The sequence below is a fragment of the Haliaeetus leucocephalus genome, unplaced genomic scaffold, assembly GCF_000737465.1.
Source record: "Haliaeetus leucocephalus isolate CR32 unplaced genomic scaffold, Haliaeetus_leucocephalus-4.0 Scaffold339, whole genome shotgun sequence".
Lineage (NCBI taxonomy): Eukaryota > Metazoa > Chordata > Aves > Accipitriformes > Accipitridae > Haliaeetus > Haliaeetus leucocephalus.
In genome coordinates, this window is record NW_010972775.1 from 12,833,528 (window position 1) to 12,854,475 (window position 20,948).

A 20,948-nucleotide genomic window follows, 5' to 3' on the forward strand; every position below is an offset into this window, starting at 1 on the left:
GCCTGGCTAAATGATGCAGCATGGAGCTCTGTGGCATGTGACAGAATAGCCCAGACTCCTCACATGTGCACAGCTCCAGCACTGATTCCTATCATAGGACAATTGTGGAAGTCTCAGTTACAACATCAGACCTTTTTATACGAGCTGAATAAATTTAGGTGTCAATGAGATTGTGCAGAAGGTGGTAGTACCTGGTGATCCTAATACTTGAGAAGCTGTTTTGCTGTGCTAGTCTCGACTCTGCTCTGCTCACATTTTGCAGTCCTTGCTGGGTGAGCAGAGAACCTGCTTATTTCAGAGATTGCACGTGGTGCTGGTGTACGTAAAAGGCCTGCTGTAGGATCTGAGAACTTGTAACTTAACAGGACTGATAAACCTTCTGGAAAAAAAATTTCTTTACATCCTACCTACATCATAGGGAAGGCAAGCACTGTTTTAAAATGGCTGTCCAAATGACACATGAAAAGTCCACATCTGCTTGACCAAATATACCTTTTAACCACTGCTAGCTGTGTGCTTATAAGTGTTCATGATGTTACACAGCAGTTATCTGTCTATGCAGTTTGCAGGTGAATGCACATGTTTACATTATAGATTTATTCCATGGTTTTGCATCTTCTCTTCTTACCCAGTGTTCTTATTCCTGCATGTTAGAGATACTTCCTTCCAACTTTGTAACTGCAGCAAGACTCTCTGTGAAAGGGTCACTGCTATCACGTAACTGGTAAAAGTATCTGATGCAAGTATCTCCACATGATGTCTCTCTTTCCTGGAAATCTCAAGGTTAAATAGAGATATATATGAGGCTATTCAACATCTATAAGTTATTATCCACATAATGGTGGTCCTTGTACTTTGAGAAATACAAACATTGTACCTGGAGAGAGTGTATCTAGATGGTACTGATGTCAATGAACTTCACTGTGGGCAGGAATTCATCTTAAGTGGATATTTGATACGCAGCTGAATTTGTTTCCCAGTTAACAACTAGAGTGGCAGTGTGCTTTATGGGCTTCCTTGTTGACGGGTTGTTTATTAAAAAGGAGCTGCCTCTTGGGAGACTGCTCTGCTGAGACCTCGGTTGCCACAGCTTTAGTCCTGTGAAACTTTACTAGGAGGTGGTAACGTATTGGTCGCTTGTGCATTTCTAGAGAGAAAATCATGCTCCATAATAATTTATTTTATACCAGCAGTGTCTTCCTTGGCCTATCCAGCAGTTCTTTTGTAAAGGAAATGCCTACCTGTAGGCAGAACGTGCAAGATTGCTCTGTATCAAAGATAAAGGTATAGTTGATTTTTTTAAACAGATTTTTTTCAGTTAAATAGAATGGAGTGTGCCTACCACAAATCCAGATAGAGTGAAATTCTGTTTACAAGAGAACTAGAATGAAAAGTTGCTTTGCTGCATCAAATTCTATTTAATTGCAATTCTGATTATAATGAAAACCCCACTTTACTAAAGACATGCAAAGTTTAGGGGGATCAGTATAACTGTAAAAAGGTTGTACTGTACTTAAGGAAAAAAAAAAAAAGAGTGATCCCATCTACCAAGCGTGTAATATTTAACGAGCTGTGGGCTGGCAGAAGCACTGTGTGTTACTGAACCAGACTCAAGCAGAAAACCAGGGTCAGGTTTCAAACTACCCTGTAGGTCCTCAGAAATGAAGAGGCATCTGTATTAGCGGAAACCAGTCACTCATCCCCTCAGCCAGTGAAGTTCCTCGTGGTCAAAAGAAAGAAGGGATCCCCAGCTCTCTGAAATCCATTTGTCTGTTTTCCTCCTTATGATAAAACCTGGAGTTAACCTGTTGGATTGGTCACTGGTGTGAACAAGCAAAATTATTGCTAAACCTTAGGGTGAAAAAAGGATGTACTACTGTGAATTTCCTGTATTTTATAAAAAGACATCCTGAATATGTCTGCAGTCTCAAGTCTTCATTTATTGGAGATGTAGTTCTCTATTTAGAATCTCTATTTGAGTGCCAAGAACCTTTCTCTCGGTTTTCTCAAATAGCAGTAGACAGTTGCACTCAGCCTGGTAAACCTGTATTCAATAAAGAAAAATACTGAAATGTTTATTATCAGTATTGAACACTTCTCTTTCACTGTACTGGCCTCTGTACCACTGCCTTAGCATTTGTTCTACCTGCAAAATTACATCAGAGAGACTGCATCTTTCCTGTCTTTTAGAGCAGTTCCCAGGCAGGGTACTGGATAGAGCACAAGTGAGTTCATGCTTACTTAAGGTGGGCAGAACACACCTTTTGGACCATACAGAAAACCACATGCCGGTGGTGTCCAGCAGGTTCACAGACACCTGAGTAAGCTGTGTGAAGGTGGTGTGCGTGGCAGATGGCTGGGAGAATGGGGAAGAAGGAGAGTGAGGCAGCTCCATGCTGTCACCATCCAGTCTCGGAGGACTAAAATCAACTGGCGTATCCAGGATGCCCACATATGCAGAGGCTGGAGATGTGTAAGATAACGTAGCAATCACAGGAGCTTGTATTCAGTTCTCAGTTGGTCAGGAGGGGTAATCTCAGTTTGCAACCTGCACAACTGTAATCTGACAGCAGTTTGCTGCAGGCTGTTTGACACTGCTTGGGAAATGTGGGCTTTTATGATAATGGCTGGCAGCAGATAGAAAAAATTACTATGGTCAGTAAAGCCTGAACTGTATCAGCGCAAACAATGAGTTATTAGTGACAACAGAAAAAGCAAGTTTGTTCCTTAACAAATGGAGGCTTAGGACAAAATAAAGATCTAGGAAGCCTAGCAGATCCACTGACTGGTTTATGCTATTTTTGTGCTATACTCTCTTGCCTTGCTTGGTCTGTTTGTGGTGATTGCAGTGTTAATAGATCAAGGCATGAAGTTTGTTTGACATAAAGAAAGTAAGTGGAAATCTTCCTGATGGACTGGAACTTCCTTTTAGTCAGCTGACTGTTCAAATCCACATGGTTCAAGGAAAACTGCCACTGAAATTCATGTGCATAGAGAAAAAAAATAAACCTGATAATGATGGAGATCTGTTGTATCCTGATGCATCTGTAATCATCTCTAAAATAAAGCTAGTAAGTGGTATCCACTAGAAAGAAGAGAACTAGCTGATAGATATGAAACAGATTAGCACTTATTGCTACACTCCAGGATCTTGCAGAATCACAAGAGAGCAAGCAGTTTTAATAATATTAAACAATAGAACTACTGTGCCATATTTAAGTCTCCCAGAGTGCCGTGCAGCTCAACTGTTAAAGTGCAGGCAGCAAGAATTTCCCTCTGGGCCAGAAGAATGTAGTATTTGTACTAAAGTGTCTGCTCAAGTGGGGGGATGGAAAGTCAGCTACAGCCTGCCTGCAAAATTAATACACCTGAGGCAGCAGCAGGCAAATGAGAAGTTCCTTTTCAGTTAGACAAAGATGTTGGTAAAGCTGAGGCTGGATTTATTTGTTTGGAGTGATGCAAACCCCAACGTATTTAATGCTCTGGTTTCAAATGTGTCTTGGCTGATGACCTGCAAGACTTAAAGACCAATTTCTTCTCTGTCTTCTTGGCTAGCCTTTACATCTGGGTAGAGGTTATTCCTGCCAACCAGAGAGGAGAGCACACTGGAACTTTTATATTGATGCCGGCGTATGAGGAGTTAGTTGGTCCCCAGAGCTCGGTTATAGCTCTCCTAGCCAGTGGAGTAACCAGACTTGTGTCAGGTGAGGGGAAAAAGGGAGAGGAAATGGGTCTCTCAGCCTTCTGGGAGTTGCTAGATGCACCATTTTTATGTGGCTGCCTTTAAAGCGTTTTGTGAGATGGAGTGTGGCTGGTCCTGATTGCAGAGGGGAAAAGAGAGTGCTCTCAGAGTTGTTGGAGTGCAAGGGAATAGGTGCTGAAACTGGAGAGGTGTAATACCCACACATATGTGCTGTTCAGCTGCCCACAAGGTAACGTCTCATAAAGGCAATCACAACCCTTATTTGCAAGAAACCCCAGAATACCAAGGATGCCTGACTTTGGAGGACATTTGCTCTGAAGTGGAGGGTATTCTAGCTCACCCTTGAATTTTGTCAAAAACAAAAAACCCATGAAATTAGGTGCTAGTGCCTTAAAGATGACTTCTTTTTTCATCTGAAGCAATTCAGTTTCTGCATGTTGCACATTCTATTCCTGTTACCCTTAAGCTGGACTCTCCAAAAAGATAAACACTTAAAAACTACATTTGACTTTGAACAGCTGAAAATGTTCATGCTACATTTTTTTGCATTGATAAAGGCATCCATTTCTGCAACCTATGTATAGAAAACCATCATTATAGGGTTTAAAAAATTCTTCTAAAGTACAAGCCAGATCATTTAAGCTGCTGTTTTTCTCTTAGCACAGGATATAACTACAAATGCTCTACAGCATGCCCTCACCACACAGAAATATTTGGCCGTAGTTTAGTGAACAGCCCAGGGATCCGACATGGGGAGAGCTCACAGCCTGCAGACAAAGATCTGTGCCTATGTGGCCTGAATGGAGAAGTTCTTGAAAAACTTTCAGTCAGAAAGTGGAGAACTTAATGAAGACCCCACTGAGCCATCTCAAATCTTAAGATGGTGAAGGCCTAGAGCATTTAAATTCAGTGCTGGTTGGTCATAAAAGCATTTGGCAAAATGATTACCGTGGGGCACAGACCAGTGTGTGAAGGGTATTCACATCTCCAGGGTTGTTGTGGAGCATGATTCACATTTTTTCTCTTCTAAACAGGCAAATAGATGAAGTTTCAGGCCCTGTGTACTTGTGCATAGCATACAGGTCTGTCAGGGATCTCTGAATCAGGTAGATGGTGCAGCAAATACAACTTGCTAGGTTTGAATAGCTTTTGATGTGAGGAGTGGTTTCCATTCAACTTTGTTCTCTTTGGACAGAAAAAGTCAGTGTGGATTAATGAGTAGATGGCTTTCTTTTTCTGTCTTGTCTGTGATTGATTCCGTCCCTTTTTGGTGCACAGTTCATTGAGAATGAGGACCCTTGTGGAAGTACGTAGTGTGAGATTTGCATAGTCGGTTTGCTGGAGTTGTATCTGCTTACTTAGAAACCTACGATTTAACACTGCGGTTACCGAGTTGTGATGTAAATTGTATTTGAGTTATCAGAAGCTATCATTTTGAATTCCAGGAATCCGTGGGTGTTTTCCAGATACTAGCTGTTATCAAATGGTCCCAGTATTACCAGTGCCTGCTGCTGTCGGTTGGCCAGGAAGCAGGGGGACCTGATGCTGTGCCGAGGGATACCAGGACTCGGCACAAGGTGTTCTGAGACTGGTTTTCTTCCCTGGTGCCTTGGTTCCTCTGAATGTAAAAATGGAAACAGCAACCATTTCCTCCCTCTACAAGTTTTGAGATCTATGTAATAGTGCTGTAGGCACGCTAAGTGATAATGTTTTTTATATTATCACTTAAATACCATGTCAAGAGCTAAAAAATTCCCCCAAATTGTTAGCGTGTTCTCTGTAAAAGTTCTGACCTTTAGCAATGGCAGGGACTGCTGACTGCCTTTTTGTCCTGTCATTGTACAACGTTACCACAGTGGGCCACTCTTCTGGGCCAGAGGCCACCCAGGCCTTACCGCATTACAAATAATAATAAAAGTCACTTTGGGACAGCATCGTTAATTATTCCCTACAAAACAGAATGATTCACTTTTGCTAGTGCCACACTTGCAGCTTGATAACCAAAGTTTCCTATAACGAATAAAGGGAGAATTTATAAACAGTACAAAATGGGAGTTCTCAATTGTGCCTGAAGTGTGCTAGAAGGCAGCGAGCCTGATTTCACAACAGTAGTACTCCAGTTTTGTTCTGACTTAGCTTTGCTTATTGCAGTGGAATAACACTGGAGAAATGCAGTGGGGAATTAGGTCCAGAATACAAACAAACAAACATATATAATAATGGTTGGCATGTGTGGCAAGCCAAACACGTAGCCAAAAATCAGCAGGGTCCTCCTCAGGCCCGGGAGAGGCCTGGTGAAACTAGGACAGCCACAGCGTTCAGTGCTGTGTGCTGGCACACCAGTGAAGCAGTCCCAGTCCCAGCTGGGTGTAGGTATCTTCTGGGCAGCTTCCTCAGGACCTGGGTTAGCCCAAAACTTGCCTCCAGACTGAACAGTGGATGAGGGGCTGGATTTTAGGAGCAGTAAAGGTGTTGTCAGGAACGCAGCGAGTAAGAGAGTGGGTCTCATGGCTGACAGGAGCAGCAGCCTGACTTGAGAGCTCTGGCAACTCATTATGCTCGATAAAGCTTTTCTCACAAAAACCGCAAGCTGTCCAAATTCTGTGTTGCTAATGATATGAATCAGAGGCCAGAGTCTGGCTCTCAAGAGCTCATTTATGCAAAACTGGTTCACAGCTGGTACTAAAACTTAAGAAATGGATTAAGAAAACAGAGGGTGTGTTACCCCATCGCTTACACTATCTGTTGTATCATTACATGGCAGCATCACAGATAATTCTTCGAGGAATTTAAACAGATTTAAACCAGAAAATAGATAAAAGGAAAGATACCAGAACAGAATCTCAGGTGATCTTCAGACCTTGTAATATAGATCTAAATCTGTATTGTTTTGTTGACAGAGATGCTTCAGTGGGAACCCAATTTAGATTAATGTAAATGGTAGATTTTATCAAAGCAAATTGTACTGAGTCAGAATGCTACATTATGTAAATTACTGAGTCTGTGACATTTGTCTACAGCTTTTATGAAACAAATAGGAAAAAAACATCAAGGGCTGGAATTAACAGGTTTCACCTAGGTTGAACAGCAGTTTTGGTAAATTTTAATTGCTTTTCAGAACTCTTGTCTTCGTATTTCAGCAAAGAATAAACTGACTACATACAGCTTAGGGTCTTTGAGAGACGGGCTTACCTTTGTCCTTGAATCTGTTGAGCAAAGGTAGAAACCTTGGACGTTTTGTTCCCTCTTCTTCTTTATTCAAACTTGATGTGGCCTCCAAACAACAAAAGAAGTAGCTGCATGGGGCCAGACTCCCACTTCATTTACACTGAAGTAAATTCAGCATGTTTTCTTTGTATTTGGTGGAATTACTCTGAATTTTCACTGTTGCTTACCAGGTTGGAATTCAGCCTGTGGACTATAAGATTAATTTTGTCCTCTGAACAGTTGTGTGTGTTAGGAAGATCTGCTCAGCCAGCATTTTATGTTACTTGTGCCAATGTTAAGTTTGTAACAAAACAGTGCTGTCAAGGTCTGCAAGGAAGATGTGAACAGTGATGTTAAGTGTCTAGCAGGAAGTGCATGGCAAATAGGAAGCTAAGTGTTAAATTCTCTACTTAAGTAGATTTCCACTGAGAAAGAAATAGGTGAATGACCATGGATTGGATTAGTATTCATATATTCCAGAAAATGATAAAGAATGTTATAAACAAAGAAAAATGTGAATAGTGAAAAGCTATAGCTGATCCTGAACATGGAGACTTTCTTGCCCAGAAATGTTAGCCACACTGAGTCACAAAGTCCCTCTCTGTTCAGAGAGAGGCACCATGCGGGTATGACCTGGGCGGACTAGATCCTGGACCTTGTCATGCCAGTTTATACTGAGTGGGTTATTTCCTAGCTTTCAGCATCCAAGAAGATTTGGCTAAAGTTTCTTAGAAAGGGTAGTATCGTGTAGAATTCAAATTTCTGCCATTAATAGATCCTGAATCAATTAAAGTTTAAGGTATGGTATAAATCTATGAGTTCAACTGAGCTTTCATTTTCTGGGGTGATAAATCTATGCTTAAACCAGCAGGTTAAGAAAAATTGTATTTTTTCCTTTGTAAAATTAATCCCTTTGTTTTTCTTAGAATTATCAAAATTCAGTTTATGTTAGCAGTCCTATAGCTCCTAGCATATCTTGATGATCAAGACTGTCAAATCTTGCTGTGATGAGTCAACTCATGCTGATTTATATCATGTACCTAGTACATGCAGAAAACTTAAGTATATATTTTAAAATTAGATAGAACACTTTTTTGTGATGTCTTAAAATACTGATCTGAGTAAAATGATGAATTTTGCTGGCTGTAGTCCATTAGGACCAGCGATAAAGTCTTATGTCTAATTACTGTGTCATATATTAAAATAACTCAGAGCCGTGAGGGTGAAGTCTTTATTTGAAGAGGCAGTTATTTAGTGTTTAACTACTAACAAATTCTCTGCTCATTGTCTGCTTTCTAAACGCAGTTGTTAGCTGTACAGCAGCAGCTTCCATCTGCAATCCATTCAGCAGAAGTTTATGTCACTGCTTTGTTAAGTCAGTTGCAGGAAAAATAAGCTATTGCATCTCCTCCTGCAAACTCTAACCTGGAAAAGGTGAGAAGAGCAGCAGGAGCGGAAATGCTACCAGCTGCCCTTTAGGGAGGGATACTAGCAGGAGGCCAGGGCTGTGCATGGCAATTACATGCCCAGACGAAGAGTCATTCCTGTCATCTGCACAGCCCCATCTGTGGCAGAACGGAAGTGATGGAGCAGTTGTGGATTGTGGAGGAGGATTTCAGGGAAGCGCTCCTGTTCCCCAGGACGCCAGCAGCTCCCTGGCCAGCCCTTCTCGTGAGTGAGTAGTGCTGCAGCAGCCTGCGGTCCCAGCTCTGATGAGGGTTACCTTGGGCTGTGCAGGGCTCTGCTTTAAAACATCCCACAAAAGCTTCATAAAAGAAGTGACTTAAGAAAATCAGCTTCCAGAAGGAATGTGTTTGCCTTTCCATAGCAGGAGTATTGCCTGGGAGTTAATAGCCAAAGGATTTTTTGGGGGCTGACTCTGCCCTTTTAGGAGGTTTGCTTTCCTCTCCAATTGGTAATGGTAAGAGAGGCATTTTGGAGAAAGCCAAGATATGAGACCTCTAGCAAATAGGAGACCTGTGGGCTGCTTTGATGTGTCCCACACACCAACAAGGCAGTTTATCGCCATAGGGAGCATGTGGATCAAGCTGGCTTTATTCCGCCCTTTATTCCTTTCTACTTTTATTCATTGAGCAAATTCGTTTAAATTTTTTCTAGCTGTAGGAAGGAAAAAAAAGCAACCCAGCAACCATGAACAGACCACTCCTGTAGATTCTGTTCCGGTAAAATATGAAGAATGACTCATAGCGAGCAGTACTTTACCAGGTTATATCAGGTCAACATTGGGTTTGTTGTACTTTAATCAGATCAGTCACAGTTGTTTGGGTCTGGCTTTTTAAAGCTTATTTCAGTTGTTTTTATTTACCAAACATTCACTTTTCTCTGGACATTGGAAACATGAAATATTTCTAGCAGCAATCTCAATATTTGCAAGTTAGCTGCTACAGTGTGCAGATCATTTCTAGTGAGTGTTAAGCTGCACACAGCAATCAGTAGAAGACCTTGCCACTGACAGCTATCATATGTGTGGCTAATGCCATTGCCTTGGGACGGACCTCACTTTGTGCCAGGGCCAGGCCTGGTTTGACAGAACAGAAAATACGGTGTTTAAATAAGAAAGGCAGTTTTGGGGGAAAATAAGTGCTACCAGCAGTAGTTCAGCAGGTCAGAGAGTGTAAAATGGCTGCAATTGCTGTGTGCAAGCATTTAAAGTAGCCTGGAGTTGATTATCTGCTGTGTCTCTAAGCAGAGGGTGTAAACACTTGCTGCTGCAGTAACTGAGCTGCTGTCTGCAATTAAAGCTAACTAGTAGTTGCTGACCTGCTATTACAGGCATCTCTCACTCCCCAGACCTAGAGGAACTGAGCTGCAGCTGTTGTGGAAATGCACTAGCACAGATGAGCCAAAAAGGTTTGCATTTTCAAAAGCCTGAGGATTAGTTACTGTTGCAAACTATTGTAGCGTTTAGATGGCTTTGAGACCATGAGCCCTGGCGCCCGTCTGCACTCTTGGGGTGGTTTAAGTACGGGGCTGCAGTAAGAGCATGCTATGCTGTCAGAAATTTGCAGCAGGACCCCATCCTACCATCTGTTTGATTTGGTCCCTGGCTCCAAGTTACAGGCTGGCCTCTAAGGTTGTTTGGCCAGGGAAGGATTTTCAAAAGACTTGCATTCATAGTCAGGGTGCTGAAAGTGTCCTGGACTCAGGTCTAGCCACAGTCACGTATGCTGTACTTAGTCATGAAGTTTGCATCAGCGGCTCTTTAGCAAGGGACCCAGCCCAGGTCTATCACGATCAATTCCAGGAACCTGCAACTAGTTCTACCTCTGTCTTCTCATACACTTTCTTACAGGTGTGTGCCTGCCTGGAAGGCTGTCACATGCATAAGTCATGTCTGTCAATCTGAAAATATAGTTGGGTTTTTGTTTTTCAACTAGGAAAGAAACTTCAAGGAAGAAGTAGCAAAAGGTGTGAGTGAATAAAGATGTGTTTGTGCAGTTACTATACATGTGAGCTTTGGCTGGGATTGGTTTTGTTATAAGCTTGCAGCGTTAGAAGTGTTTTTAAAGCTCATTTATTTTACCGATAGTTCAGAGTTTCTGCTAATCCTTGCTGAAGCCTTGATTTTTGACACAGTACTTAATCAGCATGTTACTTCTCAGTGCTACCAGCAGCACACAAAAAGTTGAAATGATTAATCAAGTTATTTTAACAGATTTCAACAGGATTAAGAATTAACTGGAGTTCACCAAAATTTTCCAGCTGAGATGCAGACCAGGGTTTTTCTTCTACTCAGGACAGCAAGTTAACACGTAACAAGTCAGTTTCTCTCATTTGGGCAGTGCTTGTAACTTAAGCTGAAATGGTGCATAGACAAGTATTTTCAGTGTAGAAATGGTGGCAGGTTTCTGGCAGAAAAGTGTTTTTTCAGGCTCAGTCCTTTAAATACTTTGATGACTATTAATTCACAACCTTTTTATGAGAAAGAACCAGCTGAAAAGCAGTAACTGGCAATATTGGGTTTATCTCATTTGTTAAAATTCCCCTTGGACTGGGACTGGTAGTCCAAGGGTACGCTGGCCTGATAGATGGGGTTTTACATACTCCCAAATGCCACTGAAGTTCAGTTCTGGATCTGAACTTAACAGCTCAGGCCCATCTCTTGGTGAAACTTACAACACTTGCTGCTTTATGCTGGCAGCTGGAGCGTACAAAATAAATGTTTCAAAATCCAATTTGAAGTGTGGTTATGGTCAGAGAAGTGACTGTAAAAAGGCATCTCTTACCCAATAGATATGCTTCCTCTGTGTCCTTCAGGCATTTCTGCTGATCTTACTGATTCAGGACAAGTAGTTACTACTGTCAGTGCTGCAAAACCAGTAACACTGATGCAAAGAGCTGGATTCCCTCCTGCTATGTGTATTATCAGCAGAAGTATTGCTATTTTCTAGTGCAGATTTTGAATAATTGGATGATGGCCACAAGGGAGAATGAAGCAGCTTGATTTTTCCAACCGAAGAGAGATTTTGGGTCTCAAAATTAGAAAAAATTGACTGGAGAGTATTTAAACTAAGCTGATCTGACCAGAATGGCTGAGAGTAAATCTGAAACCCCTCCATGTCATTTTAAGATCAGCTTTTAGAGGCCCTCTTAAATAACACAGGCAAACACTGGTTCCTAGCTTGTTTTTGCAGGCACTATGTTGCTATTTTTCTTGCTTATTTAATGTTGCAATGATGATTTCCAAGTTGATAAATAAATAAAGTCACACATGAGAAACTCTGAGGGCTGAGCAATGGAGCAGTAAGGTCATAGAAAGAATGGAGCATGTAATTCTAAAAGATTTTTCTGCAGGATATGCTGATGATTCTTTAAAATTACTTATTGGAAAAATTCTAGGCTGCAAAGCAATAAATCTGATCTTCAAGTGTGGTTTTACTTTGAAAAACAACAATGTAAAAATGCCACTGTTGTGCTCAACAGATCTTTTCTTTGTACGTATGAATCCAGAGATATCTTCCATTTACTGCATTGCCAAAAATAATTTTCTTCTGCTTTTTTACTCCAGTTACCTTTGAAGAGTCTATGTAACTCCAAGGACCATTGGTTTCCCATTTTGAATGCTTTTATTTTTCATTTCTGAAACAAGAGGTGAAAAATATTTAAGCACATGAAAGTGCAGATACTTGTCTCATGGGAATTCCCAAAGAACTTAACCTGTGTAATCCTGTTAGTCTCCCTCTTTAGAAAGTCCGTCCCATACCAATTGAAGAGTCATTCATGTTCAAGCTTGATTAATGTTTAATCGTATCAAAGAGAAACAGTTGTGATAAACAGCACTTCTGGTCATTGACCTCCATTCCTTGAAGTGACACATGGGAAGGAAGGTTCCTAGCTCAGTTCATGCATCCTAAGCTAAACCGTTTGCCTGTGTTACTTGAACAGCATCTAGCGTGGGAATCACTGGCATGCAGAAAGCATGACATATGACAGCATTTTTGCAGGGTTTTTCAAAGGAAACTTGCATGCATCATCAAGTACAAATATCTGAGTTCTGAAACCTTCTCTGGAGGGGCTGGGTGGGAAGGAGGGAATGCAGCAAAAAGCTCTTGAAGAAATGAAATTAGTGTGTGCTTGTGGCACTCTTGGGCACTGGTTACATGTGAAATTCTAAGAGCAGAGTTACGTACTTTTGCCTTTCTCCTGGAGATTTAATGCTTTTTTGGACCTTAAAAAAAGCAATTTTTAAAACACTTTCATGTTTTGCAGAACAGCTGGATTGATACAGAGGATACAGAAAAATAACAAACTGTCTACCAAACTTTCATGACTAATGCATTACTTCATGTTTAAAATAACAGTAAAAAAATGACTTGAAGAATAGCTTGTTGATTTCTGTGTTAATGCAGCTTTGCATATAAATTTACAAAAGCAGAATAAGACCCTCATGTAGAAACAGCCTCATAATGATAGCAATATATCTGTGAGACAGTGGTAAATAAGAAATGTCTTCTCTAACAGAGCTAATTTTTCTTCTTCCCTAGGTGTATATGTATTAATAAGATGCCTTATTTCTTCTAGGCACCAGTAACAGATGTGCAGTTTGGCCCTATGAGACTTCATCAAAATCAACTTCAGGTAATACAACAGTTCAAACTGAAGATTTAATTTAGCTTAAAATTTATGACTGGAATTTTTTGGGTATAGAGGTCTTCACAGAGCAATTTTGTCAAGTGATAACGTGCACCTAACAGATTTTTATCACAACATTCTATGTGATACCCTAAAAATCTTGCCTAACTCTTTTCTCCAACCATCTTTCAGTTCATAAAAATAGAGCTATCTGTAGTTCTTTCTGCTATCAGTTAGCTTGTAATCAGTTTAGTGTGTGCCTTGTTTTGTATTTTACTGGTAGTCAATTCTTAATCAAAATCTCATCAAAATGATAATAAGCCAAATGTTCCGTCAGGGTCTATTACACCAGCATTATTACTAGCATCAACCAAACTTGTAATATCATCACAAAAGATATGAAGTGAGCTTGGCAAAGTATGTTTTTTTTGTTATTCATTGTTGACTAGCATTAATTCATCCTCCTTTATCTCTTTATTAATAAAGGTCATATGTCAGTTGCCCCCTTATTTTGTCTGGGATGGGTATGAGGTTTGCAGATACATGACTCTTGGACTTCCTCTGAAAATTCTCCTGTATCCCAAGACGTACTGAACCATTAATAATCCAAGAAGTTCCTCAGTCAGTAATTACAAAACTCCTGAGTGAAAGTAATCTGGCCCTGATAATTTGAAAATGTCTGTCTTCAAGAACTGCAGTTCAACATCTTCCTGACCTATTGTCAGAACAGACAGTAATATCATCGAACATCAGATTTTAGGACAGCCTTATGCAGCTGTTCCCCAAATATAAATCAGAAACGTTCCTCGAATATTTCTGCCTCCTTTATTGTTATTAATGATTGTGTCGCATGTGTCCAGTCACAGGCCTCTCTAAAATTCTACCAATTTATCCTGGTAATATAGCTGGCAGGTATGAGGGAAGGAGAAGTTAGACCACATCACATTTGTGCCAGAATTGATCACACAACTCAGATCTGCTGACTTTCTGTGCTATTGCTGAAAACCATTCTTCCACTCTTACAGAGTGCTATAAATTAACTTCACTAAATATAGCCCAAACTATGACATGTTTTTGCAAACAGTTTTGCAGGTTGCTATAAAAGGAATCTGAAATAAATAAATACAAAGTCCTTCATTCTTACAAAAATATGCACTACATGGAAACGTTAAGATTTACTGGTAGACATTCCACCAGACTGGTCCAAAGTGTAACCAGCATAGGAATTCCTAAAATCACCCAGAAGATAAATGGCAGTGGGATGGGGTACGAGTTACACATGCTTCACATTATTGTCTGACCAAAGCAGGTATCTAAGTGTGGTTTGATTAAATTACTGAAAGATTGATGTCTTGGGACAGTAGACCAAATGCTGGTTTAGTTATCCATCTTTCCCAAAAGGCTGCATATACCAAGTCATCCACAAAATCAACACTAACATATATCTGTAGTCTGCCATTCTGTGTATTCTTTCAGGCAAAAGGAGTTTTAATCTACAAAATATTATCCTGATGCAAAGCACAATCACATCAGTGAGAGTCTTCCTTAGCAGACTTCATGTTTATCTTCTGTACCGTATTCAACCCTAGAATTTGAAATACATTTTAGAAGGAATTGGGCCTTATCATACTTTGAGTATGTAGGCATTGTACTGATTTTAAAAAGGCTCAGAGGGATTAATGTTATTGGCAATTACACAGCCAGTTAGGACAGAGCAAATACTGGCTTATAGATCTGACTTCCTGTTCTGGATTTCAACCACAGTAATCTCTTTCTGTGATATAAATCCCATGGCAAGCTTTGCATAGGAGTCGCATGGGGATGTACTCCATATACAGAGGTACTACTTATGATTTCAGTCTTGCATGAGTTCACCTTGACCAGCCTGTCTGTAGTTTCCAGAAACCCCGAGGAGTGGGCTGCACCCAGTACTTTGGGGAACTCCAATGAGATTAAAAGGAAAGCACATTTTTCATCATGCCATTGAAGCACCGTTAAATATTAATTCACACGAGGTGAACCATGGCATTATTCTTCTGGAGTATGATCCTGGCAAGAAAAATGAAACCCAAGAAAATGGTTGTATGTGAGATGATTTCAGTGAAGAAAAGTAGACTCGCTGTCATTTCATGTACACTGTCTGAAACGTAGGCATGTAGTCTCAACTGATTGCCTAAGCTCTCTTTGTAGCTAATGACGAGAGAGCCACTTCCCAAACTTGTTCATCCCATGTGGATATAAATGGCTCTGGCAGACTGTTTTATCCACTTGAAACACCTCTGTATACAGACAAATACAGAAAGCAATAGTCTATATAAAGCAATTCTGTTAAAAACAATGGATTAAGCCTTGGAAGTGGCTTTAAAAAACATGTTAAGAACAGGCAAAAGCCACAGAATCTACTGTATATGTAAGACTTGTTTGTAATTGTTCACTGTCTGTCTTTAACCCAGGTACTTCTAGTGTTTGCCAAAGAAGATAACCAGAGTAATGGGTTCTGTTGGGCATGTGAGAAAGCTGGATTTCGATGTAATATTGCCAGGACACCTGAGTCTGCACTAGAATGTTTTCTTGATAAACACCATGACATTATCATTATTGACCATAGACATTCCAGATACTTTGATGCAGAAGCATTATGCAGGTAAGCACCATTTCAGTGTCATTAATGCTTACCTATGTAGTTAACACATCATCAAAGTTTTTTTGCTTTTATATAACCCTTTTATAAAATCTATCAAATACTGATATTTTTTTGGACAGATGTCCACTGGCAGCATCAAATAATGTTACCTCAGTGCTTTATATCTGATAGCTGCAGCATTTTCGGTTGTGTGCTAGGATAGCTGAAGCTCAATCTGGCTTGGAGCCACAGCATACAAATTTCTTGCCATAGTGAACTCTTGGTTTGGTTTTTTTTTTTGTTTTGGTTTTTTTTTTTTTCAAATACCTGGTTCCTTGTTTGCACATTAAATTAACTGCAAAGATCACATGTGCCACCAAGCAATTTAATGAACAAATTCACTTTATTAGTGTTCTGAATTTTTTGAAATGTCATTTGCTGTTGAGTAACTCCAGATGCAAATAGGCCATGTTTTGTGTGCACGTTTCCATACCTACAACATTTGAAAATCTGTTATGAAGAGCAAACTTGCGAACTGATTCCAAAAATACTTTCACGAACTGCTGTAAAGCATGAAAAAAGGGGAAAAGGATTTGCCTTTCTGAGTTTCTCCACAGAGCGTTGACAGGCAGTGGTGTCTTGCTTCGGTGACTTTCCAGTGAAATAACCCTTGGGAATGTGTCTAGACTAAATAACAGTCTGTGGGGTGGGGTGTCAGGGTCAGATTATGTACCCTGGGTGAGTGTGGTGGGTTCAGGGCATTGGGACAAAGGCTCTTCTCCTTGCTAAACTAAAGTAACTAGATAAGATCTTTGTCAGGCAAAGACTAGATATCAGTGTTGTTCCCCTTGTTACATTTTTACCGTTCTGTCCCAGAATAAAATAAAATGCTTCTTAAATGAGTGAGGCCAAGTCCTTCGAACAGGTCCATTACATGCCGTTTCAGAGGGCGGAATTTTTGCTATTCCACCACTGAGAGTGTTTGAGGTTTAGATTAATCTACATTCTCTGTGTCTTTTTTTCATGGCGTCTCAGACACTGCTAAATTTATTCTCCTTTCTTAGTGGTCCAGCAGGCTCGGGATTTGATTTTTGTTCTGTTGTTAAACCCTTTAAAAGAAACATTTTAAGAAAAGTACTGTGTGAAGATTCTGCAAAGTCATGTTTTCTGAAAAGTGAACTTAAAAAAAAAGGTTAAATAATGTTGCTTTTTATTTAAAGGTCTATCAGAACAACGAAACCCTCAGAAAATACAGTCATTATTGGTGTAGTACGAAGGTAAATACTCATCTCTTTACTTGCACATGATCAACAAAATGTAAATCTTGGCATTGGAAAAGTAAATATTACATTTAAAAACTTTAATTAGAACTTCTTACTGTACTAGTGATAATGTGTTATACCATATAGAGTTTTCACCATCCTTGACCACAGGATTGGGACAGGATTTTTTATTTCTAGTTTTTACTAAAGAGATCTCACTTTGGATTGTTTTGTTTTGTTTTGTTTTGTTTTTTTCCCCTCTCCTGATCACTGGGGACTTTAGGAGTATGTCTCAAATAACCTCTGCAACATCATGTACAGAACTGTGGAACTGCCTCATAGATCCGTCTTTTGGTATTAATAAAAACACTTTGAACCTTTCTTGATCTGTCCTGATTAAAGTCAGCACAAACAGGAGATCTGTTGAGTAACAAAAAAAGATGTAGAACAATTTGATAAGTTTAAAGTAGCATCTGACCATGAAAGTATTAAAAATAAAATAGACTGTATTATGACATCTCAGTAAAGCAGGGCATATGCTTTTTTCCTCCTTCTCCCTCTGGAAGCTTTACTTATATATCATAAAATAATGTAAAAGTAACAAAAATATTTAATCTGAAATGAAATAAATGGAAGACAATTTCCTCAAAGTACAATTTTTGGAATTGAATGTCTATTTCTCAGAAAACACTTATTCTGAAAACCAATTCTGAGGTGTTGAAATTTCCCATTAAAAATCCTGTTTTCCACCACCATCTCTAGTGAACAAAAGACACTAATTAAAACATTCCAAAGGATTCCATTGTGAGTATCATCTTTAATGTTTTAATGCCAGGAATTCTTCTGACTATGGTAACCGTTGCTTCTACAGTCAGAATTGTCTCTCATCGAATTAATACAAAAGAAAAGAGAAAAAAAGGAGCGAAAGAGCAAACAGTAACTCAAGAGCTTCTTCATGTACATCAGAGAGAAAGGGACCCGTGGTTCTGTGGGCCAGCAGTTCCTCTCAGAAGTGGGGAGAGCTTGGAAGCTGGGCTGGCTGATTTAACATTAGGAAGCTGCTCAAAAGGGGGTTTTCCCTGCAACTCATTTTTCTCTTTTCAAAATGTTCACATTGTGTGTTGGGACAAGATAATAGCCCCCTGCTATGACAATATCTCAGAAGCTTGAGTTCTCAAACATTTCATATGTGTCTTGTATCCCTGGATTCTGGAAACTTCTGAAGTGAGTTTGCCTTCCACTGGGACCGATTGACTGTGTCAAATTCCCATGTGCTAAACACAAGTGTTCTTGAGTTGCTATTTAGGATTTTACAGACAAAGAACTTCTACACATTTCCTTTCTTGCTGCAAGAGGCATATTTGTGAAAAAGCTTGACATTATCATATGGAGGGTCTTCTCTTTCATTTTCCTGCAGTTCAGTTTGTTGGATTTTAAGTTTATTTTTCCCTGCAGAATGCCTGTCCTCTTTCTTTGTGCTTCTGGAAGGCAGCATTACCAGATAGCTGGCATGAGGAATGGGGAGATTTTTCTGACAGCTGCCCTTCTCTCTGCTTAATCTTGGGCAAACCTTGTACTTTAGTAGGCATCATTCTCTTCATCATAAGAAACAAGTGCACAGAAAACAAAAATAAGAGGTGCCATGAGATTCAAAATTTCACGCATAAATAAAAGCTATTGTGCCACCTGCTAAACTTGACCAGCTTCTATCTGCTCATTTACAGAAACTTAACATCATGGCCTTTCTTCCAGATCCCAGCCATACATTTACATATGTTGGAGTATCTTTTAACAGTTAGTATAGTCAAGTTTTTCAAAATTATTCAGATATCTCATTTTAGGTGTATGTCACCCCCAAGTGACCTACTAGAAGGCGCTGGGTAGACAACACTAGAAAATCCATCCTCATTCAGGCATCTTGAGTTGCCCATGTAAGATTTGGTACACTCAGATAACAAGTCATTTCTTAAAACTTTGGCCATGTAGACTTTCAGGTGCATCTTTGACTAGGGACAGCATAAACAACAAAGAATCCAGTACCAATAAAGAAGGAATAGTCCAACAATCTAGCTAATTAATTTGTTTTCTTGAAGCATTAGTTTTTTGTGATGTAAGCAGATCATTACATGCAAAAAGGAGAATAACATTTTGGCTTATCCCTGCCAAAGATGAAAGCTTATAAAAGTAACAAAAAATATGTTTTACTCATAGATCCTACAAGGATCTAGCCATATTAGCCTTTAGTGTGACTTCTGGGGTACAGGTATGTCAATGGCTTGTGAAATTGGGTCTCAGTTGATTACAGAAATAATCTCTGACTTTATCATCCTTCTTTAAAAGGCATGCCGATCGTGAAGAGTCATCAATATTGCCCCTGATCTCTGCTGGCTTCACAAGGGTATGTGTGTTTTATACTCTACTAGGTTGCTCTGACATTCAAAAACTGTCATGCAAGAAACTATCCAGAAGTTTGGCTGTCAGTGACTGTTTGTGTCAGTAATCCAACTTGTAAATCTCGTTCATGCTGCTCATTCTTTTATATATATATATATATATCCCAATTCTGAACTACCATACACCAGTGGAATTAGAATAATGCTAAGGAGGTGGACATTCTCAGAAATACAAGAAATGGTGCTGAGACTTTTCTGCTTTATGCATTTAGTTCAGAGTAAGTATATGATGCTCTGCTTGAAAGGTTGACATTGACAAAATTGACTCTAGTGACTATACCAGACCCAGAGAGCAGCTCACAATGAGCAACAGAATGTGCTGTGGGAAATCTCTTCTATCAAATGCCAATTCACATCTGTAAACCGGCTTCAGACACTGTCAAGTGCTATTATGTATTGTTTGGAGGCACCTGAAAAGTGTTACGTTGAAATCTGTTCCTTAGCAACTATTCCAATTAAGCAGGAAAGGTGCTTATTATTGCGTCAGTTAAGTGGATTCCTCATTGCATTAATCTGACAATGAACCAAAAATGTGCATGATTTACAATGTGATTCAGAGTTTTTGGTTGCATGCTCACCAGATTTTTTGCTATCCCATCACAATCTATTTGCACCAGTTTTCTTACTTGTAGTAAGGTCCTAATACAGGAAATGCTAGAAATGCTAGCCTGAAAATAACTGTACTTATATGTACAGAGTCATTCCAGTGGGCACATAAATAATCTGACACAGGTTCTGAATTATTTATGGATCAGAGCCTTGGAGATGGGACTAACAGCAAAGCGTAGAAAATTTTCTTTATCAGCCTTGATGTGGTGGCTTACCTTTGGTAATCAATCCTCCCTCCCAAACTATCAATGTCTGTGGTTTAGCATGAACACAGATTTAAAATTCAGGCTCATACCCAGTAGATACAAGATGTTTTAAAAAAAATCAAAGATACTGAGGTCATTGCTATACAAGCCCCCAAATGAATAATTGTATCCAATAGTAGGTATATTTGTCAGGAAGTTTTGCTTTCTTCTATGTGTACAGATTGGGGTATTAGCAGTTGGAAACTCATAATAATCTCAAATTTTGATGACTTGAGGCACAACGTAATTTTTTCACCTTTATTTTCAATAAGTATCATGAAAGCATATAACTTCATTAAAAGTACATTATTTTATATATTGATCATGCTGACAATCACAGAAAATAAACAGATTGGTTGAACCTCATTGCTGTGAGGATCTGTCACCTTTTCAAAATGCAGTATCCTGAAGAATTTACTAGTCTCAGAAAATAATCTTCTCATGCTGCTTATGTTACAACATATTCATTTTTTGCATATCTACTCCTTTTTAGTTCTTTATCAAGCAAAAGAAAACAGAGCTTTATACCCTTAAGTATGGAAATGTGTATTAATGAATTATTTCTAACCTTTTATTTGCAGAGATATGTAGAAAATTCTAATATAATGGCCTGTTACAATGAGTTGATTCAGCTGGAATTTGGAGAGGTGCAGGCACAATTCAAACTAAGGTAATTTTACCAAAAACATTATCAACAAAAAAATGCCAATTCAGCCACATCCTTAAAAGAGTATTTTACTATACTGTAGTTAA

General features: G+C 39.4%; 1 protein-coding gene across 1 annotated transcript in view; it reads left to right on the plus strand.

The window, feature by feature from the left end:
* PDE8A (phosphodiesterase 8A) overlaps positions 1-20,948 on the plus strand; it is a 128,046-nt gene that overhangs the window by 77,965 nt on the left and 29,133 nt on the right. Inside the window, exons 2-6 of the mRNA XM_010571920.1 lie at positions 12,953-13,009; positions 15,457-15,647; positions 16,847-16,903; positions 19,229-19,286; positions 20,777-20,865. Coding sequence (XP_010570222.1) covers positions 12,953-13,009; positions 15,457-15,647; positions 16,847-16,903; positions 19,229-19,286; positions 20,777-20,865 — 452 coding nt within the window. The remainder of the gene's footprint in view (positions 1-12,952; positions 13,010-15,456; positions 15,648-16,846; positions 16,904-19,228; positions 19,287-20,776; positions 20,866-20,948) is intronic.